The sequence below is a fragment of the Trachurus trachurus genome (assembly GCF_905171665.1).
Source record: "Trachurus trachurus genome assembly, chromosome: 5".
Lineage (NCBI taxonomy): Eukaryota > Metazoa > Chordata > Actinopteri > Carangiformes > Carangidae > Trachurus > Trachurus trachurus.
The window spans coordinates 18,183,007-18,209,661 of record NC_139896.1 but is presented as its reverse complement, the minus strand read 5'-3'; the positions used below and the strand labels follow the sequence as shown (position 1 = coordinate 18,209,661).

Genomic DNA, 26,655 nt, shown 5'->3' with positions numbered 1-26,655 from the left:
TTCTTTTTGTCCTGTCTGTAAGCTGTTGAGCTATGTAATGTGAATGTTCATGTTTCTGACGGTTGATCAGGTGTATTGATGAAGGTCTGGCATTCTCTTAGAAAGGTTTTTTTGGTACCTTTTTACAGTAACAAAGTGTCTAGTTCATGTCAACCCCTGTTTGTGTCTGTGGGCATGTGTCTGGTGTCTGTGCTGACACAGTGTGCACAGACTACATGCAGAGTTAGGGAAAATATATATATATATATATATATATATATATATATATATATATATATATATATATATATATATATATATATATATATATATATATATATATATATATTTTTTTTTTTTTTTTACAAATCCTGATCTGCAGAGGTCCTTACCTCTCAAAAACAAACACACCCGATAAAAAGAGTAAAAATGTTACACGTTAAAATTCAGTGTTTCTCAATTTCCATTCCCTTTTCCAGCTGCTTTTCCCTTTCCTATTACAGTAGCTAATCCATTAGTTTAGTCATTTAGCCTCTTCTTTTAGCATTTCTGTCACACTCTGGGGCTTCAGTGCAGGTGAAACCCACTTGTTATCGCTTCAACAAATCAGAGCCCCATTGCCAATTGGGATTGTTCAGCCTCATTTTTCCAACTAGCAGCTAATAAAATGGTTTCTCTTGACTTTTCGTGTAGAATCCCTATATATTGCATCCTCATTGGTTGCATTGTGTGTAGGCTACATCTTTTCATAACGTCTAAGTCTTGTTAGTCTTTGCCCTAGAGATTGCAGACAAAACTGATAACACGTCATTCTATGGTGAGTTTGAGTTTACCGATCTAAAACTGATGATAAATCTCATGAATTAATACTGAAGTCATCCACCCTCAACCTCAAACTTCACCCTGTCACAAGTGACACTGTAACAGAATCTGAAACTGAAAGGATGTCTCTGAATATCAAGGTCGCCCAAATGTAGGAAATGTTCCTTTAACCTTTGCTGTCCAGTCTAACCCTTTTAATTTCCCTGACGCTGTACTGTCAGTGATAAAGCACTATGTGGTGTCCTGATATATTAGAATTAAGGATCAAAAAGAGTTGTTTCTAAGAGTGTATTATTATCATACTAAGTTAAATTTCATGTCGGCACAACATATCCACCACATTACTGCATGATGAGTGTTCAGTGTATATGCTGTTTACATCCCTCCTCATGCCCATCTTTCCTCTGGATGACGTCATCACTGTTGTGTCACAGCGACGGAGATGTGACTCATTCTCCACATGCCTCAGACAACCACTACCTCCAGCCACTCAACTTAGCATTCATGAGGACAGTGGTGATATCAAACAATATATGGTAGATCTGGGGTCATACTATAACTAGGGCTGGGTGTGTTTAATGTTGCTCATTAATGTTATTGAGAAAATATGGCACACAATTAACATGTTGTAAATTGGTCAAATTTGGACTGTAATTAAACATTTTCAAGTGTTAGAATTGTGAGTGTTATATTCTGATACCCAGCCCTAATTATATGAAGTTGATATCTGATAATTGTGTGTTTAATATGACCATGAGATTATCCCAATGATTTAGGCTGAGTCTATACACTGGACATTTGGGGCAACCGCTACAGTTTATCCAAACTTTGTGAGTGACCTAACCCTTTAGTTCCAGTGTTTGGGAGAAGGCAGCATAATATGCATGTTGTTTATAATCTAAGTACTGCATCAGCTTTATATCTCAGACCAGGTATGTTTGTAAACACTTTAGCTTGCATGCCCGTGATATCATATGAAAGAGAAGCAGATGATGCTGATCAGACTTGTGGGTTGCTCACACTAACCTGTTCCCTTTGTGCTCCAGAGAACGTAGGCCGTTTAGTTACCCCTGCTAAAAAACTGGAGGACACCATTCGCCTGGCGGAGCTGGTGATAGAGGTCCTTCAGCAGAATGAGGAGCACCATGCTGAGGTTAGTTTATTCCACACACACACATACACACTGGCGGTGTCTGGCTGGAATAGTGTGTAAAATGACAAGATGGACAAAGTGGGGCCAACTCGATACATGATTGGTTTGATTAAAAAAATAATTAATATATGATCTTAAAAATCAGTGATTGTTTCAAGATATGTAAGTACAAGATCTATATTGTGTGCGTGTGTATATGTATGTATGTATGTATGTATGTATGTGTGTATATATACAGTATATATATATATATATTTTTTTTTTCATTGATATTAACCCAGAACATCGACATAAAAACAGAAACATTCCTAGTTACTCAAATATTTTATTTATGTATGTAATGATTTTTTCCACAGCTAGGATTATTGCTATTATTTCTTTTGTTTACTTCTCTTAGGATTCTCACATTTTATTTATTAATTCCTGTTTATATTTCCACATTTATTTTCTTTCTTTTTTTAATATATGTTTGCCCTGTTTTTTTAAAGTCATTAAATTATCTGCAGAGGATCTCAGGATTGGTTTCAGATGTCTTGTCTTTCTCTTCATGGGTGGGAGGGGTGGGGGATGTCAAAGCATCAGTATAATGGTAAATACACTCCACCAGTGTACACACCACCTGCTACTTTGAATCATGATACTACCTCTTATCTGCACTGTGGGCTACGTGCATTCTCTAAAGTGAAGGGTAGTAGCAGGAGAGAGTTATAAATCTTTTATCAAAGCAGAGCAGCATCTCTTAACACAACATATATTGAAGGATAAGAACAAACATCATGAAGGAAAATATTAGAAAAGAAACATTGTGATCCTTTTTTCTTAATCTGTTACTTTGACTGTGAATGCTGTGCAGTAGTTTATACATTATTCTGTCACTTTCTTATTTAACCAAATCCAAATTGACTGATTCCCTCTCTGCTTTTTTATTCACTGATTTATTTGGTTTGCTGGGAAATGTTTGAACAGGGAAAAGAGGTATGTGATTGTCTTAGTGCCATACGCCCCGTCTCTTCCCCTGTCCTCACTGTAAGTCCTGTGCATGCCCTGAACAACACAGCGATTGTTGCAGAGGATCATTAATGTTCCCCTTCTCAACAATGACCCAAAACCCCTTTCAGCTTGTGATCACTGCTAATGAAGTGCTTGTGGCAGTGCTTGTTAGCTCGTGAGCTAGCAACAGTTTTTCCTTTGGTGATGAGGAACACAGACAAGCACTTGGGCAACGTGTTTTATTTGTCGACCCCATTAACTTGTGCTGTGAGAAAACAAAATGCAGAGTTGTGACTTTTGATGCTGAATATGTTACTCTCAAATAGTCCAGCTCTGTGCCCTGTTTTCTATGAGTCTGACCCAAACCATCACTGACTTTCCTAACCTGTTTCCTGTGTTTAGCCACGTGCCACTGGCTTCAGTGGCAAAGCCTGAGCAGGTGTCCAGTCACCTTTCCTTCCCTTAAAAACAAACCATTTCTCTCCATTGGTTGCTTTGGCACCAATAATGGAGGAAATGTGAGGCATGCTTCCTGTGATCAGAGATCACAGTATCATTCCCCTTCAGTTCAATGAACTGCATTAAACTGCTGAAAAGAATGACATGAGTACATTGGTAAACTAACCAGCGTTAGACTCCAGCTCTGGAAAACATCTGTTTGCACCATTCAGGCCTAAACTTTATTGTAAATCTATGCAAATAGCTTTGATTAATGTTCACCTATCTGGCTCTGATTCTGGTTATTATTCATCCTCCTCACAAATTCCATTTTGTGCCTGTCATGTAATCACCAGTTTTTGAAGGCTGACTAAAACAGTTTTCATGAATGATCCATAGTTTTGTCAAACACAGGGGAGAGGGGGGTAAAACTTTGTCAGGTTGTTTAACAGAGCTTCTTAATCAGTCAGAAATCCTCTGAGACTGCTCTGTTCCTGCCTCTGCAGTTTGATACGGGGCCTCTCCAAGCAAAAAGACACCAGAACAGTGAGAGCAGCCTAAATAAAGATGGCACCAGGTCAAGTGAATAGTTTACAGTTTTAATAGAATAAAATAGAATAGATTTAAAAAAAAACATCTGTATTTCAGTACTCATTTGTAACACTGTCTCATCCCCTCATTGACTCATTATCACAGGAAGACATCACTGATAACAGCAAAGAACTAGTGGCCCTAAATAACATCAGATACACTGACAACATCACAATCCCACCTCTAACATACCGCCAACTTGTGAAATTGGTTTGTTTCTGACTTCATGTGCACTGTTTCTGTGCAGAATTCATCCATGAAAGAATCGACTCATAAGCAAAAGCTTAGTATTGCAGGTTTCTAACAAGCTGGACTCACTACATTCATGGAAGTGCGATGAAAAAGTTATCATCTTTGGCTGCCATCTTTATTTTGGTCAGTAAATGAAGACACATCTTAGGGAAAAGGTTCAAATCCTAAATCTCTAATCAGTGCAGGGAGTTGGTTTGTATTGCCAGGCGAAGGTCGTTAGAAGACTAATAAGTTTGACTATTTCTGAGTCTCAAGTATCAACACAAAAGTGATGATTACATGAGCGGCACTTATTGAAAGTACCTTCTCGGCAACTTCCCCACAGCAACTATCCAATGCGAAGACTTCCCATGGCAAGTGCATGACCCCCACCCCCACCTCCACCTCCTCTCCTCCCTCTCCACCACCACGTAAGCCCATGGGTACATTCACATTACAGTGTTGACAGCTTGATGTGAATGAGCAAACACCATGGATCCTCAGGGGTCCCTCTTAAGAGGCCTGGCAGTAGTGGAGGTGCATGGAAGAACACGAGTGTTTCAGATGTGCATGAGAGTAGCCCGGTCCCTAACAGTCACTTCACTGTGTCTATTTGATGGGGAGACAGGAGCGCGGCGCAGCTTGCTAGCTCCTTTCTTCTGATTGAGTTGGTGAAGGAGCTGCGGGTGAGTGTTTAAGTAGCTCCCTGCCATGCCTGTTAAGGAGCTGCTGTTGTTTCCTCTGCGGGCCAGTAGAAAAGCGTGTGATTTTTCGTGCCCACGCTCCATTTCCTCTGCTTCAACTCATGAAGAATCCTTCCCCAGAGATCACACAGTGAAGTCAAGACAACACAACTTGATTTCATACTATGAAAGTGAGAGAGACAGCTGAGAACCTCTCAGCAGCTCAGTGAAGTTACGTTTTCTGCCTTTACGGCAAATGAGATTCCAACCGTGAACTGTAAATTCTTAAAGACGTGCCCATCGTGGAGCACTCTCTCCTCTCGTCTCTCTTTATCTAATTTGTCTCCTATGTTTTGCTCTCAACCTCTTGATTTTCCTCTGCGCCCTGCGCTCTGTCTCCCTCTCTCCTCTCCTCTCTTTCCCTCTCTCCCTCTGAAGGCCTTTGCCTGGTGGTCCGACCTGATGGTGGAGCATGCCGAGACCTTCCTGTGTCTTTACTCAGCTGACATGGACGCAGCTCTTGAGGTTCAACCGCCTGACAGCTGGGACAGTTTCCCCCTCTTCCAGCTGCTCAATGACTTCCTGAGGATGGACTGTGAGTGCAGAGCTATTAAAAAGGAAACACATTCAGCAGTCAGTGAGGGGCCTGAAGTGTCTGAACGTGCCTGATCAGTAGAGAAGGGATCAGATACAAGGGTCTCTATGATTGATGGGAGGTTTAATGAGTTGGAAAGTCGTATTATCTCCTTGCCCAGCTTCACAAACTATTACATAATCTCACACTTACAAATCGCGAATGCACGCAACAAACTGAGCTACATTCACCATTTACTACAAGAATAATGTGGTTAAATTTGAAGATAATTGCCAGAGTTTTCACAGTCCCTCCAGTATTTGTAGCTGTTATTTAGCATCCTTGCTACACAACACATACCAACCATGTGGAAATAGCTGACTCCACTTCAGTCGGTTATTTCAGTTCAGTTTCAGCATCATCTGCTCATGCAGATAAACTGTATTTCAGTGCACCCTGTTAAAATAAGTTTACATTTGTGAGTATCACGTGGCATCTTTCTGTCAGTTTTGTGTGTGGTTTTTCACACACGATTATAACAGGAAAATGAAGCTTGCTATCCCTAATGAGTTTAAAGATTCGCCTCAGCTCTTAATTCCTCAGTAGCAGAAACAATCCCTGACAAATGGCTATTAATACATTTTACCAAAATAAATTGTCAGTATAAATCTACATAACAGAGCCAGGAAGCTCGTGACCATGTGTATCATATAATGTATCATATATATAAATGATCATATATTATATAGCTCTATTTTTATAATCAACCTCCAAATTCACAACCATTTCTGCTGAAGGTTTACAGCTGATGTCCACTGCACACTCCAGTCTTCCTGTAACATCCCTCAAATGTCTCTGAAATCACCCCTGTCAACGCGGGATGTGTACATTTGGCCCGGAGCAGTTTGCATACTGGACTGTGTGTGTGTCTGTGTGTGTGAACAGGGCCAGCCGTGTCTGAGTGAAGATAATGGTCAGTCGTTGATGCTGGTTGCTGCAGGCCAGTCATCTCTTTAATGAACTGCACATACTCGCCTGCAGGACCACTGTGGAGCTGTCCGTGGTCCTGTAAAGGATACACTCCACTCTTCACAATGCGGACTCGATCTGCAGGGTGCTAATTGTCCCTGGGGAATGCTTCCCCTTTTCAGTTTGTCAGTTGGGAGTCAAGGAGAAGCCAGAGCGCGGTCCACTCATTCAGTTAAATGGAGATGACTGTAAATAGCTCGTTATGCTCACTTGTTAGTGTCATCAAATTTGCCATCATTTCATTTTGTCTGTCGTTTGAAAACAGCAATTGAAGTGCATAGCAATGGACATAGCTACTCCAGCTCGCAGTTAACAGAAGGAAATTGAAACAGAAATTGTACAATTCCAAATTGTTCAAATAAAACAGCGACAATAAAAAAAACAGACCCACCACTGACATATCGTTCAACTCTAATCTATGATGGTACAGGGAAGGATCCTTTTCTATCACGGTAGTGTGTTAAAAAATATCCTTAGAATTGTTTAGACTCCTTTTCTCCTTCAGTGAAAGGCAACTGTAATTCAGGCCTGGAGATAGATAGAAATACTTTTGTCAGCATGTATTTCATCATTCATACTAACTTTTCCTTTTCCACAGCACCAATATCATTTGTAAGAGATAAGACTTGTTATTCTCTGTTTTTCCTATTGTCAACAAATCCAACGCAAAGGTCAAATCCAGCAGTCCTGCAGTAGATGAAGCTGTTGATTCATCCGTATCTGGTGCTCTTGTAAATATTTGTGACACCGGGATGCTTCATGTTAATGTGACAGTATACTACTGAACAATTTCTTCTGATCGAGTGTTTATTGTGTAAATTATGTACAAAATGCAGCACAAAATTGAACATAAATGGAGAGTTGGGAAAAAAAAGTATAGAGCAACATATCTGTGAAGTATGTAATCCATGCTAATGTTAAATCCAGTTTTTAGATCCTCACTTCCTGGTAAATCTTTCTAACTCTCCCTCACAGTCTAATGTGCAGACTGTTGTCTGTGTTGTTCATGTGTTTAAACACAGAACCACCAGACCAGTGTGCGTTTTGTCCTCTGAATAACTGCCATCAAACAGTCTCAACACAAAAAAGTCCATCATCAATACGAATGCCCAGCGTAACAAGCGCACACTTACGTAAACAGGGCGTAGCTATACAGGGACGTCTTTTCCACAGAAGGTCATCTGTGCTGTTGCCCCACAGCAGTGCACTTATGTAGCAGTAAATAGCCTTGGCACTAGACAGGCGCCAAAGTCGGGCTGCCATTCGAGGAGTTAATGATGTCTAAAGCAGTGGTAGCTGGGCCGCAGTGAGCCCTGAGAACACACTCCTGGACACAACACATCGAAGTGGACAGCAGCCGCTCAAGTGGCTAATTGGGAGAGTGGCAATCAGGAAGCACAACAAACATTGCACCTACTGTGTATCATCGACCTTGACTCCAATGCCAGCACACACAAACACAAATACACACATGCTCAGAGGGGGAGAGAAAAACAAAGGGGGGAGAGAGAGAGAGAGGAAAAGCAGACACACTGCATGGAGCCGTGAGGCATCACATTAGCACACACTGGCCTCCATTTTATCTCCTGTGGTCTTCGTCACTGTTGCCTTTTTACCAGTTGGGAGCCGGCGGAGACTGGGGGGAAAGTCTGTGACGAGTTGGATTTAGAAATACCCTGAGACTGTGACCTTTTTGTTTAGAGGGATTGGGAACTGAATATGCTGCGTCATACCTGCTAATGAAGAACCACGGTTAGCCACAAACCTCCTCTGTCACTCTCCCTTATAACTTATCACCATCAACGGCAGAGAGTTTCTATTCTGTATAAAGAGCCATTTTATAGTGAATGTTTAAAGCAAAGTGTGAACTGTCATGCTGCATGAATACAGCAGATGTCAGTGCTGATTTCCACTTCACCTCAGCATCACCTGCCACATCCTCAGGTGTGTGACCTCCATGTGTTCTTCCCTTCCTCAGATAACCTGTGCAATGGGAAGTTCCACAAACACCTGCAGGACCTGTACGCCCCCCTGGTGGTGCGGTACGTGGACCTGATGGAGTCCTCCATTGCTCAGTCCATCCACAGAGGCTTTGAGAGGGAGTCCTGGGAACCTGTCAAGTAAGAACACCCTAATTTATTCTAGCTTGGGTTTTACACACCTCTTTTGATTCAAAAGCTGATTGAGATCTCTTCTATTTTGCAGGACCTGTTTTGTATGCATGCACAGATTCACAATTCTTTATTACAGCTTCATGCAAATGTTTGGGCACGACACAAAAAATCCCATATTTCGTTGATTTTTGGAATGAGATGTAAACGGACCCCTGCAGCTAAAGCACACGACACATGAGGGTCTGTCCACATGTTAGCTGGGAACTGAGGCTGCTTACGTTTGTTTCTGTACATGGACCTCTCTTAAAACTATATAAGTCCATTTTGAGCATCTGGCAGGAGACCACCACCCTGACACATTATCCTCCAGGACATGACGCTGTTTACAGGTGACCAACAATATAAACCTGTACTGTGATTGAAATCACAATTTTCAAACTGAATCTTCAGCAGGTGAAATATTATCTCTGTCTCTGTGTTTACCAACACAATGAAATGACAACCGCGCCGCGGGTGCAGATCTCTGTGGTTGTAGCAGATATTCAAATGAGAACTGTGAAGGCCATTCTGGCAAATGCTGTCAGGGGCAGGAGGGCCGAGAGGCGCTCTCGGGTTCACAGCAAAAGTCCATCTTTATCTTAACTGTGACTTTAATTCTGCTTAAGTTTGTTGCTTTTCTCTCATTTGCTTTGATGTCTGTCTTCTGTTATTCTGTCTCTCTCCACAGAAGTGTAACAAGCTCTCTGCCCAATGTCAACCTCCAAATGCCCAAAGTACCAAATCTTACAGTGCCACAAATGCCCAGGTTTTCTCCGTCCAACTGGATGGCAACTAATCATGACTCAGAGTGTGTATCTGCAGCTTGCAGCCTGAGACATGCACACATGTCGTTGGCATGAGGTTAAATGACCCCAAATATTGATGCATCCAAAATATATCAGATAATTAAAACTAAATCCTCTCTTAATCTTATCAAATTTTGATTTATGCATGTAACAATGGTGCACAGTTTTATAACAATATATATTCATAATTCAATTGGAGTACTATCATTAAAAGCACTCTGCATATCTTAATATACACTTGACACATCATCTATAGCACTTGGGCAAATTCAAGCAAAACATTGTGTGCACCATCGACAGGGATAAAAGGTGTAAAAGCTGCTTCCTACGCTGCAGCATCCCACAGAGTGTGATGCCGCTACTGCAGCACATCTATCCCTATTCCCTCTGCTGGGATTAAAAACACCAGCCCTCAAGTTTTCATTGTAAAAAAGAAATGACTAGAGTTGCATTTTAAACTTCACTTTATATTTAGTGATTTATTCGCAAAGAAAAGGCACCAGCAGAGATGGCACTTGTTTTTTCTGTACTTTCAGAGAGTAGGAGAAAAGCTCAGACTAGTAGTCAGTTGTAGGGGTTGAATCCGGGCCGAGGGCCATGCTCATACCAGCATCACGGCATGTGTGTATGTGGATGAATAGTGGCTGTGAAATCCTAATTATCTCCCCCCCATCCCAACCCCCACCATGTGTGTTTTAAATGGACTGAAAAGATGCAAAAGCATAATGAGGCAGATAATTAAAAAAAAAAAAAAGAGCAACTACATTAAGAAATATCTGGCATGGTGTTAAAACTGAGGACACACACTAGTGACCATGGTTATCAATATTATTCAAATGCCAATATGATGTCTTTATCACCATTCCCTTGTTTTTATTAGATCACTTGCACAGATCTTAGATCAGATCTTCAAGCTGTTTATACATTTCAAACAGATTCTGCGACTTGAGAAAAAAAGGTTGTGGAGCTTTGTTATCTTGCTTCAGGCAGCACTACAATATGTCTTTTTCACCAGACCTCAACTTCACACATGCTTAGGAGAGTATCAAAGACTCATTAAAAGATTGGTCACTGTTTTTATGAATGATATTGGATCATTGAAATGACTTACCAGCTGTTAAGATAACAACCACCACTGTTGGTCTTGCTAAACACCTGTGGGTTTCATGTCTGGTTACAAGAACCGATCTGAATCTTCCATCTGACCTGGTTATGTATTAGCATCATTTCATATCTTTGGACCCTAAGGCCTTTCCTCCACTTACCTGGTGTTGTAGCATCCTGGTCCTGGTTCCCCTCTCCTCTCCTGGGGTGGACAGCTGAGGAGGAGCCCCCACATGTGTGAATATTAATATCAAGCTGTCTGTCAGTCCCATCCTTGTTTATGTGATGTCTCTCAAATTCTTTGAGGAAATTGCCTCAAATTTGCCACAAATATTCACTTGGACCCCAGAGTGAGCTGATGAGTCAAAATCACAAATCACATTTTTGGTCGGAGCTCAAGAATTCACTCACTAATTACTACAGGACAGGATAAAATTATGAACAACTGACGAAGGGAAGTAATGACATCTCATAACCAAAAAAGTAGTCAAAACAGTGCAAAGGTATGAACAGCGTGCAAAGAAGGTGTTGAGTTAAGATCTGCTGAAGGGCGTTATTGTCTTAATGTCGTCCATCATCATAAGACTCGCTGAAATGCTGCTGTGCTTGGTAACCCCAAATAACAAACTGTGGGTACCCAGTACCCACACCACTTGAAAAAAATTAAGAGTCTCAGATATAAGACCATTTCAATGAATATTCTCCACCTTATTTAGAAAAAGGCAAGACATTTATCTTCATTACTCTTGTTCCTTGTCTTTATTAAGTGTAAATGAAACACACACTGCAGAATAAATGTTATCTTTATCTCATCTGGGTGCTTTTACTTGTACACACACATACAACACACTGATGTGTATCCTGCACACATGTGTTAACACTCTTTAACCCAATGATACTGCCTGGTGACAGGATGTCAATGACAAGATTGGATGTGCATAAATTTCCACCTTTACACACTCAATGGAGCAGTGTTAACCTGGCTCTTGCTTCCCACCAGGTCAGAGTATGAAGCGCACACAATCCACACACTGTACCCGGTCCTCTCTGTGCAAAGGTCCAACCCAAAGTAGTCAGTCAAATGTTTGACCTACACCACTGATGTCCCATTTCAAAGTTCTTGTTTCCACCTTGCTAAGCTTTTACCTGCTGTCCTGCAGTAATGGTTCAGGAACATCAGAGGACCTCTTCTGGAAGCTGGATGCTCTGCAGACCTTCATCAAAGACCTCCATTGGCCCGAGGAAGAGTTTGGCAAACACCTGGAGACTCGATTGAAGCTGATGTCCAGTGACATGATCGAATCTTGTATAAAACGGTAAGATCTGCTTTTTATATGTATGGTCATAGATCCAGCGCTGGCAGTGAGTTGTGTATTTATTCTGCAACTACTCCTCCACGAGGTCACCCACAGGTTTCTGAAGACCAGTTTTGAAGCTCAAGTCATCACCATCTTGGCCTTATCTGTCTCCACCCCCAACTTCCAGCTAATCCAGACATTGGTGCATGCCAGTTTGTGACAAGTACTGTATACGCTCAGGGGGTCAGCCTTATTACTTGTAAGGCAGCAAGCCAGGAGAATGGAAAGGGTATTCACAAATAACAACAAAACATATTAATGAATTAATAAGAAAAGAGAAAAATGAATAATGACTGGTTGGTCGATTGTGTTGACCCCTAGATCCTGGGGGAAAATGGTCGGGCAGGAGGAACAGAAAAAACAACGGGAGACTAAATATAGTAGAAATTATGTGACTTAATGGAGGAAAGTGTTTCTTTGTCACAGTTTGGTGGAGAAGGAACAAGTATTTAGAGCTTCACATGTAAAAACAGAATTTTCTAAAATCCTCGCTATAGCCTTGAACGTTTAATTCTCTCTCCAAAGGACACGGGCCGCTTTCGAGGCCAAGCTTCAGAGGAGCAGCCGGTCCATAGACTTCCGTGTGCCACAGTCCATTTGCACCATGTTCAACGTCATGGTGGATGCCAAAGCTCAATCAGCCAAGCTGTGTGCCATGGACCTGGGGCAGGAGGTAGGAGACATTGATTATACTGTACACTAGGGAGCCCTGTTTTTGTTAATTGAAATTTACAGTTTGAACTGCCAGGGATTCCTCAAGCGCATCCCACAGTTGAAATTTCACATCGTTGAAGGCCACTCTATTTTGGAGGTGAACGTATCTGTTTTGAGATGAAGGTGTGAATGTGCTATTTCTTTCTCTATTGAATATGTCCTTTTTTTCTTTGTCTTTGACTTCTTTTGTTTTATTAACATAATTTTACATGTTCCATGTCACCTCTGTCTTTCCCCTTTTCTTTTGCTTTTTTCTCCTCTCTGTCTTGTGAAAGTTTATTAGAGACTGGGTAAGTGTGGCTACGAATTCAATTGAAATCTCACCCTCCAGTTCCCAAATGTATAATTAGTCATCAGTTTTCCCTGTCTGTCTTCCTCCACTTGAATTGTTTGGATTTCATTAGCATATGTGTAGATAGCATTGAATATACATGGGGTAGAAGTGAGAGATTTCATTTCACAGAATCTCGAGACTGATACCAATTACTGACGATGAATTAATTATTGCTAAGTCCTTTGCTGTTCTGTTGGTGCTACACGACCAAACAAAAGGATTCCTCACAGCCATGAAGCGTCTGAGTTTCCATGACTGCAGCACTTCAACACGACTAATTCTGCCAAAGTCCTTCACTAGGCTCTGATCTGCCGAAGAACCTTAGGTCTTGACAAAGTGCTCTATTATTAACATGTAACTAAGACATAAACAAACTGTTAAAAATAAATAAATAAATAATGTAAATCATTAAATAAATAAAATGAAGAGAATTAAACAAATCAAAATATTTAATGTAAAAATAATGAGTAAGTAGATGAATTTAAATTTCCTTTATACTTAAATAATGTACATGAAAAAAGGGGAACAGTAATGGTATGCCTTCTATCTATCATATGTTATTACTTTATTATTATTTCATCTTATTTATTACGTTTGAACGTTTTCAGGAATATTTTCAACACATTTTATGTCTTTTCATGTGGTGGACTCTTCTGTTATTATTACTCAATTTTTAGTATTAAAATAATAAAGGTAATGTAAGATATCTCATCACTTTAGTGAAAGCTAAATGGGAATTTTAATAAAGACTATCTGATATCCTCTGGCATGCCAGTTTGAGGGTCCTGGACAGCAAAGCTCCCATCTCCTTTGATTTATCACTTGGATTGCAGCAGTAAACTACTCAAGGATCTCTCAGTCTATTTAAAATCAATCTTAAAGTACTTCAGTTGTCGTGGTTACCATAATAAACATGTACTGACTGTACTGCAAATGGTCATGTCATCATTAGGTTTAGGCATTAAACCTACCTGGTAAGGTTAGGGAAGTATGTTGACTTGATTACGATGATAACATTGTTGACTTTGATTCACACTCATGGGTATAGAAACAGAGGGTGCTGCTCATCCATCCATCACAACCTCCTCCTGATGTGAACGTTTTCTCTTTATACTACAATTTTGTTCTTGTCCCTTTGCTCCTTTCATAATTTCCACATCAACTACATGTCACCTAGTCACACAATACAACTCTGGGTCACAATAAGCTGCTACACAGGTGACATATGGGCTTATTTTTTACACAACAGTCTCTTTGATTTGTAACTCCCTGATGGATAGGGAGTTACAGTTATCAAGGTATATCTGTCATTTCTGTTCTTTTTTTATAGGATCAAGATGTCATTGTAATTATTATTATACTATATTGAACCATTATAACAAGAGAGCTAATTAACCAGTCTCTGGGTCCATGACTGTTCCTAGCCTATACTGTATTTGTAATCATCTTTCTGCTCTTGTGATATCATTTGAAATATCTTCCTCTGTTTAACAAAATTGTTCTGTTCTTTGTTTAATGCTGTAAATGACTCAGGTTTCCGTCCAAATCTGTCCTGCTCACACAGTGTATATGTGGATGGGCTCTTAAGTGGTCTGATAAGTCAATATTGACAGACATTATGTTTTAATATGTAATGGTTCGTTTCTGATGGTTCCTCATTGTGGATGAGAAGACGCTAACTTGTTTTCCTTCTTCTGCAGAGACAGTACCATTCCCAAATTGACAGCCTAATTGAGGAGACAGTGAAGGAGATGATCACTCTGCTTGTAGCAAAGGTACAAAATCAGTGTAAAACCATGAATTGATGACTGTTAAGGTTTCATGTGGGAAAACTGATGCAACTGAAGCAGAAGCAAAAGGACCACAAAGACTGGCAAAATGATTATAAAGAGACTCAATGGACTGCAGAGAACCATAAGTACAGGCAAAAATATGCAAAGACACATTTACACAACACATTAAACCATTACAAAGACATTTAAGGACTAGAAAGAGACAGACAACCACTACAAAGGGTCAAGAGACTCAGTAAGACTCAACAAGTCTCCAGTAGAATTTGATGGTAACTAATTTGGGAAGCTGTTACTAAATTACAATTAAGGGAAAATATTTTACACCAATTATGGTGTTTTTTTTTAAGAAATTACCAGGAACTCTTAAAAAAAACAACCTTTTCCAGATTGCTAAACTCCATAAACTGTCATTACATATATAGATATTTGGTTGAATGTCGGTTCTGATGTCAAGTGACAAAAGTTCAATGCCTGGACAATGAATAATGCAAACAACAAATGATGTTTGCTGTTGGTTTAAATTGTGTTGAGTAACAAAAAATCCAACAGCTCAATCCAGATAATAACATTTTCATATACATGTTTGGTGTACACCAAGAGAGAGATGAACAGGCATAGGGGAGCATGGGGATACAGGATTTAAACTGGAAAATTACATTTTTCATTTCATTAGGCTCAACAACTCCTTCAATGACTAATTTCTCCTCTTTCTCAGTTCGTGGTCATTCTAGAGAGCGTGCTCGCCAAACTCTCCAGATATGATGAGGGAACACTCTTCTCCTCCTTCCTATCTTTCACAGTAAGTAGGACATTGCTTTAGCCTCAACACAATCTTCTTTTTCATTTGATTCTTTCCCAGTTCATTAGTAACACTTTGTTTTAACTTCCAGCTTTCTTTTATTAATATTACTCAATCGCAATTTTTTTGCGAATGAATGAATGAATTAGAGACTGGATGTTGGTGAATTACCATCATAACAGCATGGCTTTTAAACTTAATTTAATTGTGTATTTTCCTTTTTTGTATTTTTTTTTCTCTGTTAATCTTTCATGCTAGTACAGGTTGACATTTTTCGAAGCCTTTCTCAGCACCAAATAGCTTATCAACTCAGCTGGTTTCTCACAGTATTACAAAAGCCAGGTTACTAAAATTGTGAGTGCACTTTTGCAGCTGAAATCACCACATTGTTGTTGTTGCCTCTAAACTGCAGGCTGTACAGTGTCACCACAGCAGCCTTTTGTTCTGTAAAGTGGTGCCCACTGACTGTTTTCTCACCCACTTCTCTCTCCTTTTTGTTAAGGTGAAAGCTGCTTCAAAGTATGTGGATGTACCTGTAAGTGAGACTTTATTTTTTGACTCTGTTAAAATGTATATTTCTTATTCATCTCATTAATCAACCACCAAATACATTTGTGAATAAATTGCTTGCAAATGTTTGCCCATGTAGGCTGTCTTTGCACTACAAGGTTCAAGTGGCCCAATTCCGATTTTTTCCTCTCAAGTGGCACAGATCTGATCTGTAACATGAACGTGTGAATGGCAAAAAAAGCGCATGATATCAGATATTGTCAGATCGGATTCAGGCCCCCGTAATGTCGAAATAAATCAGATACAAATCGGATATCCGCCAATGTGTCCGCAGACAGATCGGATATTCCCTGGCAATGCGAGTCGTACGTCATCAATAACGTGTCAATAGCGCTTACTGATGACAGCGTGTTTTGTTTACCTGCAGCTGGGCCAGCTGACTTCCTCTTTCACTTTGGTAGCCAACCACAAGCAAAGCAGGTGTTAATGCAGATATCAGATATGGGTCACTTAAATAGAACATGTAAACAGACAGACGAGAAAAAAAAATCGGATATAGGCAACAAATCGGAACTGGGCATCAAGGCCTGTAGTGTAAAGACAGCCAGCCTCTGTTAACGTTTGAGAAAGATGGCTGCTTTTGCTAAAATATTAAAGTCATAGAAAATAGTGGGAGCATCTGTTTTGACGTGCCATTCATCAGCTGTGTGTCCTGCTCAATCTCTGTTCATTAAACTGATTTTAAATAGTCAGTTTGACATATAGATTAGACAAAACAAGCTGAAAATGCATAGGGAGAATAGTAATAGTGTTGGTTACGAGCAGGTTCTGTTGGTAATGTGTATCATGTGATTTCACAAGTGTATGAAATGTGTATGACTGAGCCTTGGTCTATTGAAGTGTAGATGTTACTGTTTTTCATTTCATTTTAATCTTCAAATGAAACATTAATGGTGGTTTTAAGGATTTAAATGAAGGCATTTTGATCCATGTAGTTGCATTCACATGTAGAATAATAATCCAGATGGTACTGGTTGTCATCTTTACTACATTGAACACCCCAGTGATTCCTTCCCCCAAATGTTCATTAATATGCATGTGGCCAGACAGAGACAGACGGGCAGTTTTATATTGTGAGTCCATGTTGGACAACACATGCCCATTCTACTGACGGGGTGGTGGTGGTTGTGGGGTGGTGCATTTGTGTGTACGTGCATGAGATCTGTATTAGCTGCCAACACTTCGGCAGTATCAACATGCCAAATTTCAAATTAATGCCTTGTCAGTGAATGTGATGAGGCACTGTGTACACTGGCAGGGGTCGCAGTTTCCAGCCCAGCACGCTAATTATGTCCTTAATGTCCAAAATTAGAGTTTCACTGGTGAAAAAGACACTCATTTACACATTGTAAGTGCCACTGCAGATGTGTTAACTAAGTTTAGTAGCAGTTACTGACGACTTCTTTTGCATAACTTTTGGGATCCATGTGAGGAAATACGTAGAGGTTAAGAGTGTGCTGTCTTAAACATGATGGAAGAAAAAAAAGCTCAGGTGCCATTTACAAGACATTGTCCTCGATGAATATTTTAGATGTCAGAGGCGGAGGCCTCCTAACAATCTTCTCTCCCCATTAAGCCCAACTCACTTTGCACTTGCCCAGAATGTGAGGATTGGTTCCCAGCCAAGCTCAACTCACTGTCGAGAGCTGACTGAAGAGCAGAACTGTCCTGAAGCCCCCAGTCTGCATCCTTGTGAATTAAACACTTATTTAAAAGATGCAGGCTTTCCTTTGCCCCAAATGATAATTTAATTTCACTCACTTTGTATTTTAATATAATTGTCATCCGTTTAAAACTTTTATTTAGTACATTTGTCATATTGTGTATCGCATAACACGAGTACAAGTCTGTAGCATACTGGCAGCTCCAGGACACTACATAACTTTGTGAGATGGCTTAACTCTATGTTTACAATCAGACACCAACCTAACACAGATTCCTGCATTTTCTTTTTGAGGGCCCGCGAATATGTCATTGCATCCACTGCTGTGTAAAAAAAAAAAAAAAAAAAAAAAAGGCATAAAAACTGAAGCTTTAAAGTTGTGCATTAAGAACTGGCACATTAAATTGTAATATCTCTCATCATCATTTAACATCTTGAATTGTTTAATCATAAGATTGTGAACAGTGCAAGAAATGGCAGCCAAAGCACACATAGTAGTATACCATGTGTGTGGGATTAGTTTACTTAGAAAACAACTGGTGCTATTTTGATTCTGACCCAGGCTTTCCTTTGCCCCAAATGATAATTGAATATCACTCACTTTGACATTGGAAAAACTTCTGATTCTTGTTTGTTTATCCTCATGTTCCAAAATACATACATTGAGAAAGTCCCATAAACCTGACTTAATACGAAAAAGTATGGAAACCCTCTATACATGAACATACACACCATTACCCAGCACTCACTGTTGCATAGCGTAAAATTAAATAATATATGATTATATAAATATTATATACTGTAATTATTTCATGATTTTTGCTGACTCTAACTTTCTCCCTCCTCAATGTCTCTTGCAGAAACCAGGGATGGACGTAGCTGATGGTTATGTAACATTTGTTCGTCACTCCCAGGACATGCTGCGGGAGAAGGTCAATGAAGAGGTGTACATAGAGAGATTATTCGATGTAAGTAAAATGTAGCACCTTCTCCTCAACCAAGGCATGGTAGGATGAGCATAATAAGTACTTAAAATCTACACTTCTGTACATCTGAACTTTAATCTAGATGGTAGAAAACGCAACCAGACATTTTTCTACATCAAGTTAAATTAAGGTATTTTAAAAATGTATATACATAATGTTGGGCACAGCTCAGTTATGACATCCTACTACGCCACAGAGCTTCTACAGTGCCAGGCTACTGACCACACTATCAGGCCAGGAACACAATTGATGTGTGGCATGAGCATGGTGTCTGCACAACATGTCAATTTTCATTTTGGCACACATGTTAACAGTTTGTAGCGGAGACACTGACTGCATTACATGCATGACACTCGTTGTCACTGTTGTGTTGTATGAAAAATAACCATTGACCATTTTTACATCATGCCTACCTCCTGCACACTTTACCCAAGGACCGAAACAGAGTTTGAGATTGAGTCTTAAAAGTCTGAGATTGTCTGTGTCTGACACAGACAGTTTCCTATTGTGTGTTAGCTCAAACACACCACAGAGCAACACCAGACACTATCCAGACCTGATACTGTAGATGCTGCTCGGAGCTGATTTCCGAAAACTACATGTTTTTTTGTTACATCACAGTTATGGTCATATCAATCAACACTTTTATTTTAGATTCTCTATAATTTAAAATAGGGATTTGTTTTGAAGGATGTGCAGATGAGTCTGGCAGGTTTGAAAATGCTAATGCTAAAACTATCACAGTAAAACACTCAGGCTTATCATTCTGCCAGCATCTCCTGCCGATCTATGTTTTTTTGGCTTTTTGATACCGATTGTACTGAATTAGTCTGACGAACTGTAATCAACCCAAGCTGTAATCAACTTGCAAAACAGTCCCACAACAGTGTTTGTCTCCATTATGTGAGATGAGGTCAAGTAACACCAAAACAATCAGTAAATCTTTAAGCCTTGCTGCTGAGTCTTCTCTGAGGTCAGTCTGGATGTTTTCTCCCCAAAACGTGCTAAAACAATCCCTGCAGCAGGATGAGTTGCATAATGAGCCGCGGCTCTCTGCAGATTCATCCCTGCTTCTCTTTTCAGAAACAGACTCTTGTGTTTGTATGCAGCCGTCCTCTCCTCTGCGTTTGCTCCTTTGTTTTGTGGTGTTTCTCTGCAGTGTGTGTTGATCTTGAGGAGGGATTATCCTTAGTGGTGTTCACTCTCTTGGAGTCACCAAACAACTGTTAATCAAATGGAAAAGATGCAGAAAACATCACTTTGTGAGATGGCTTAACTCTGTGTTTACAAGCAGACACCAACCTAATACAGATTCCATCCGCATTTTCCTTTTTGAGGGCACATGAATATGTCATTTCATCCACTACTGTCAAAAAGCATGAAAACTGAAGCTTTAGGGTTGTGCTTTAATCTGGCACATTTAAAGTGTAATATCTCTCATCATTTAACATCTTGAATTGTTTTATCATAAGGTGGTGAATAGTGCAACAAATGGCAGACAAAGCAAACATAGTAGTAAACCATGTGTGTGGGATTAGTTTACTTAGAAACAACTGGTGCTATTTTGATTCATCTTAAAATCTGAAAGTAACTTTTGACTTTTCAAATCACTCAATTTTCTGAAATCATTTAATTAAGCAGTATCTGTATTGTTATCTGAAGTGAAGAAGCCAAAGGAAAGTGTGTAAACGCTTGCACATATCACAAACACATATTTATACTATCCAGCACTCCCCAGCGAAAATAAGTTCCCACATACGTACATGAAACAAACACTGCATCAAGCAACATGCATTTCTTAAACACGGCTAGGGCACAATGCTGGCGCTATCGTTAGCATTCTGCTGTCACTCACAATACTGACACAGCTCCAATACATATTTCAAGTTTTCATTAGGAACTCAACTCAGTCTTATACATGACACACAACTATCCACCATTGCACATTTGGCATCACTAGTTTTTACAGCTACATGTTGCTTGTTAGTTAGCTTGCCAACCTAAGCAATGTTACATTGCTAACATGATTCACCTTGTCCGTTAAAAATATGTTTAATGTTTAATAATCCAGTGGCGCTGAGCTGAGAGTTGACTGTGAGTTAAAACAGAAAACAGCATGTTTAACAAATCATCTATAACCTACTTGGAAATGTATTATATACAGATGATTTAGTATGTAGGTAGGCCTTTGTAATCGTATCTTATTTACGCATGTAATTTATTGATTATTTAAAAAAACATCTTATTAAAACTGAAGAGTCTACCGTAAGTGAATGTGAATTAATTATTTTAAGTGGTTCATAATTTGCTAGAAATTCATACTAATCAAAAGCTATCAGCTTTTAAACACGAAAGATGGAAAATGCTTATGTAATATTTCTTTTTAACTATATGTGCTTACAGTGTATGCTCCCCTCTATTGTGCATTTATTGTTCACAAAGATGCAGAAAACAACAACTTGAGCTTGAAATTATTTCAAATCTATTGATGAAAATTGGGTGGAGAGAGTGAGAGGCTGATTTCATACAGAGACAGACTATTTTGATAGAGAGAAAGAGATTGATAGAGAAAGAGCTGTTGATTGATCGAGTTCAAAGCTTTAGGTGGGTGTTACAGTAAATGTCAACTGGTGGTAATCTTTCCACATACTGCTTCACATGTTTGACCGCAGTGTTCTCTTATGATGAGGTGGTGTTGCCACCAAGACCATTAAGTGGCTGCCAGTCTTCTTCAACTATGGGTGCTCGTGTAGACTTGAGAGTCTTCTTATTTACCCAGGACCTCATCTTCTCTGGAGCTGACTGAAATTTGACATTAGATCCTTTCACAAAATTTTGCAGGTAATATTCCTTCCTACATGGATTTACCAATTCATTCAGTGGGTTTGTGGTTTGGTGTGCTGCCCTGCTACACCCTGGACAGGTCACCGGTCTATCACAACACGATGCATACACACATGCAATTTAGAGTTGCTAATCAACCAAATGTCATTGTTTTTGGACTGTGGGAGGAAGCTGTAGCACCTGGAAAGAACCCACACAAGCGCAGAGAGAACATACAAACTCCACCAAGAAAGGCCCAAGGAATTGAACCCAGAGCCTTTTTGTTCAGAGGTGAGACTCTGCCAATGTTGTCCTAAAAAAAAGATTTGCCTGTTGTGTCAAAATTGTGACATGCAGTGATTTATGAATGCCTAGCTGCCCTTCCCTCCCCTGATTTTCTGTAGTAGTAGTAGTAGTAGTAGTTGTAACACAGAAATGATGCACACACCCAAGGAAATACAACAGAGGCTTACGGACAGTTGTGTGAGTAGCTTCATCAATTGTAAAAATGAATAATTAGCTGCATCTTTCATCATTTGTATTTTAGGAAAACCTGAATGGTGATGCGCTGAAACAAGTGTCAGAATAAACATGTGCGTTTTTACTGCGGAGTCTCTGCGGAATGAACAGTCTGTAACCAGCTCCATCTATCTGTTCGTGCCCTTGTGCTGAGTCGAGGCCTAGAGGTGTGATCCGTCTCCTGTCCTCTCCGTCCACACTCGTCCTGACAGAGGGTGACAGAGAGGTGTCCGGTGCTAGATGTTTGCTGTTTGTTGTTGCATCTTGACCCGCTGCCTCGCCATGTATCCTCTTTTCCTCTACAAGAGCATTTCTGCCGGGATTTATCTCACCCCGGTTTCTCTTTGTTGTCATTCTCTATTAGCTCTCCCTGCGGCATTGCAGAGGCCGATGAAGGTGTCTCTGACTGCTCTCTGCAGCTCTGATGTGCTTTTCTTGTCACTTCACAATTTTTAAAATCTGTCTGTCTCTCTCTCACACCCTCTTGTCTTTTTATGTGGTTATAACACGCACCATGGTTCATTAGTGCTTGACTTCAAGCTTAGAACCAGAGATTTTTTTTCTACATGTCTCATTTATTATGCTTTCATTTCTGCTCCAGTCCTGCACGGTAAGACCAGTTATCATTTCCAATTTGTGAATATGGTTTAAGAAACTGGTCATTGGTCAGAAGCACATTCAAAAACATACGTTGTCTTGATATGCCAACTCCCATCTTTAAAAATATTTTAGATGTAAATAACTTAATCATGTCTTAAGGCTGTAACGTGCAGGTGATTTAAATAGTTGTGAAGTTACCGATTTAAAAAGCATTGTGTCTGCTGTACACTGACTTCAGGTTCTCTGTGTTAGAGCTGCTTTAAGAAGTGTTAGTGGAATTTACTTTAAAATATTCCACTGTATAGTAAACTTGTTTTGCTTGGTCATAAGCAAGTTTATACTGTGTTTAACAGATATTCATAATGACAACAGAGAAGAGGGCAGTAATAGTAATTATAAGTTTTTTTTAAGCAGATACCTTGTGTGTGTCTGTCTGTGTCTAACATTGTTTAACTATATTAATGGCTTCCAAAAACATCAGCTTCATGGCGACTGAAATAGTGGACCACTCAAGTTTGGTTTAAGGGTTAGGACTAGACATTTAGTTGTGATGGTTAAGGTTAGGGTAAAGGAGCTGAGGAATGTATTGTCAATGATGGATCTGCACAAAAGTGTCTGTGTGTGTGGGTCGGGGGTGTCTTGCTCTAAAAAATAAGGTCAGGATGGACTCCCCTTAATCTTTGCTTTGTTGGGCGGCCCCTCCCCTCTCTCTGACTTCATTTAATGTATTTATTTTCCTGGTGAGGATTACATTCTTTGCCCCACACACAATACGACGGCTCGTTACACAGAGACACTGTATCATGGCTTTTTGCTTAGCTCCTTCAGTGAAACACTTCCCATTGTAAGGTTGATGAAGTCGATGTAAAATGTTAATTTAATGTATGTTGTTTCCAGTGAATTTGAAGCTATTTCTTGGATCCAGTTGATAATTAATAGAATGGAAAAGAAAACTGGGAAAGGTGCAAAGGAAACTGCAAAAATAAACAGCTTCAAAGACAACAAAGTGCTTGGAAAACAATTTTCCCAGAGCTTTATATAATCCATTTTTCTTTATCAAGACTAAAAAGACATTTTATGATGCTTTGGTGACCCCCAGGACACATTCTTTATTCTGGTTGACAGGATTACAGTCTTCAAATCTTTCAATGGGCCATAATGTAGACTGAAAGAACACTATCAAGTGTCCCAGTGCCATAATACTCAACTATGAAGAGATTACATTTCAAATCACATCAACACATCAAGTCCTTTAAGAGTGTTTTGTTTCACACATCCCTGCCAAGTGTGTGTGTGTGGTGAGAGAGGGGTAGGAGATGGAGCACAGGCTTTACATGTCCCTCAAAGTAATTTAGGCTTCTTAAACATGTTTCCCTGTGATTTTTCCCAATAAGCCCATGGTTATGTGTCATTTTAATTGGGGTTATGACATGCATTTATTTCAAGACGACTTCTAATATCAGCCGCAGTAAGAAGATTATTTCACCCATCTTAATTTCTAAATGTGTCAAGGTTCGCAATATGATGTCTAGAGTGACAGCAGACCAGCCCATATGTGGTCTAGTGCCAATAGGTTAAACAAACAACAAGCATCTCAAGAAAATAAACCATAATCTTAGACATACAGTATTAACAGGAGCTAATGCCAGTGTAGTGACATAGATTTGAAGGGCTTGTCAGATCAGGACAATTTTAATTGATATTTGACCTACTTATGTATCTGACTGATTGTTCAGAAGGAAACTGTTTTCTTGTTATTTTTTCAAACTTAACTTTCTGATGGTTGAATCAGATTTACTTTATGCCATTTGACTAACCACAATCCTGACCAACAATCCAATCATGGAAGTGTTTCAGTATTATATTTTCTGCTGTCGTGAAATTACTCTGAGAGCAGGTGCATTGTGATTAAATAATCCCCCCACAGAGTGGTGGCTGTTGTGAAGGTGCTTTTATTTTCTGACCTGTGGCTGCACCGAGATGATGATCATACTTGATACGTTTTGCATTTTCTAACAAAAATGTGTGTTGTTTATTTTTACTTAATATTTCCTGACTTCAGCGTTTCCTCAGTGCTAATTTATGAGATTCATTCTAGTGTTTCCTCAGTTCCTCTTATCAGTATTATTATTATTATTATTATTATTATTATTATTATTATTATTATTATTATTATTATTATTATTATTATTATTATTATTGCATGTTTATTTTTATTTGGTCACAGTTGGTCAGGGTGTTGCCTGCATAAGAGAGTGCGCATAACCCACAAGCTTGTTTGCAGATGCAGTCCAACATATTTCCAGGTGGTCATGTGTGTTGTTTGCTCTGGACTAGTTGATGGCTTTTCAGAAGTATGCCTATGTTTGACAAGTTTGATAGGCCCTTTGTCATAACTTTGTAATTTTTGTTGCAATAACTTACAGCAGTAAAGTGCATAATTTTTTTGAACAGATGAGTGATTTTATTTATGTATATGTATTATGTTGGGTGTCAGGCCTCATTCACAGTAGTGAGAGAGAGGGAGGATCTTGAAATCAACCTCTGCTAATTCACTTTAGAAAAAGCGAAACCAGACTTATGTGGTTTGGATTTTCTTTTATCCCCCGGGCGACCAACTGGGGGGATAGACAGCAACAGACCCAGGACTCAGAAGGAATTTCTCCCATCTAATCTGGAAATACCACTGGAAGAGCTTGGAGCGAGACAGCTGGATGTGCTACTGTCTCACTACAAACCAGACCCAGATCATGAGGGAAATTTAGATGGATGTACAGTCTCTGTGCTGGCTTTGGTGAACATGTAACATTTATATTTGGGCTTCAGTCAGATAATTCATCTATACTTTGTTAGACCGGCTCCGCTGGTGTCTTTATTTGCTTGTAATCTGGCCAAATGTGCCGACCTGAAACTTCTGTAGTTTGACATTTTGTCAAGGATGAAATGTGTGTGTGTCTATTTAGGGTACAGAGAGAAATTAATTTGGTCCCCCTACACCACTCCCTCCCTCCCTTGCCTGGTTTAGTTCTTGAAAGAGTAGCTCAAGAGGTTCGGATTAAAACAGATGTGCTTAAATGATACTGGGGGGGGGGGGGGGGGGGGGTGGATTTAGCACAGCACAGCCCGGGATCATTGATTAAAAAAGCCATGTCTTTAGCCTGAGCCAAATCCAGCCTTGCACTGATACACCACAAAGAGAGCAGGAAGGAAGAGGAAGACAGAGATGGTGCTGAACACCCCCCATACACACACACACAAACACCCCCCCACCCACCTACTCCCACGGGACTAGAGTCGCTGTAGATACTGGGATTACGCAGGTCAATTATACACTTAATCTGCCTTTGCCCGGAGGGGATTAGGAACATGGCTCATTGATTGATTTGAAGTATTTCCGTTGACCTTGAGTAGTTATCAGATTCACAAGTGTGGCAAAATTGCACGTCTGTGTGACGAAAGTTAAAGCGCTTTTTAATCGCAGCTGCTTCGCCGGTCTCGCTCTGCTTACCAACTGCTGGACGACTGTGACGGAGCGAGGCGAGGGCAGGGGTCAGATTAAGCTGCTGATTGGGGGATTTGGGATTGTTGTCTTCGCCATTGCTGTACTTTAGTCATGGCAGGTGGGGCTGTGTGTGTGGTGATGGTGGAAGTTGGAAGAAGGGGGGGTTTAGTGGTGACAGAGAATGCCAGCAGACTGGCGTGTGGTTGATGGAGCTGCTGTCATACCACTTGGCTGTCTGGGGACACTTCACCACTTTGCCGGCTCCGGTCACGAACTGCCGGTCCTACAGCCAGAGCAAGTGAACAATTTAATCAACACTGAGCTCAGTCAACACGCAAACTTAACTCCCTCCGCCCGTTAGAGTCTCAATCTGTTCAACTGATGACAAGTTTTATATACCATCGTGGAAAATTATCTAGAATTTAAACTAACATGCAATCA

At 39.9% G+C, this 26,655-nt stretch overlaps 1 protein-coding gene across 3 annotated transcripts in view; it reads left to right on the top strand.

The window, feature by feature from the left end:
- The window catches only part of LOC310986399 (calcium-dependent secretion activator 1), a gene marked incomplete at both ends in the record, with an annotated part of 133,831 nt that overhangs the window by 91,618 nt on the left and 15,558 nt on the right, over positions 1-26,655 (top strand). For 2 of the 3 annotated variants that reach the window (XM_083972280.1, XM_083972278.1), the window contains 9 exons: positions 1,848-1,954; positions 5,326-5,482; positions 8,469-8,610; positions 11,714-11,869; positions 12,437-12,584; positions 14,660-14,734; positions 15,468-15,551; positions 16,054-16,086; positions 18,645-18,752. In XM_083972280.1, coding sequence (XP_083828406.1) covers positions 1,848-1,954; positions 5,326-5,482; positions 8,469-8,610; positions 11,714-11,869; positions 12,437-12,584; positions 14,660-14,734; positions 15,468-15,551; positions 16,054-16,086; positions 18,645-18,752 — 1,010 coding nt within the window. Of the gene's footprint in view, positions 1-1,847; positions 1,955-2,920; positions 2,930-5,325; positions 5,483-8,468; positions 8,611-11,713; positions 11,870-12,436; positions 12,585-14,659; positions 14,735-15,467; positions 15,552-16,053; positions 16,087-18,644; positions 18,753-26,655 lie in introns of all 3 variants that reach the window. The other variant, XM_083972279.1, reaches the window with a different exon arrangement.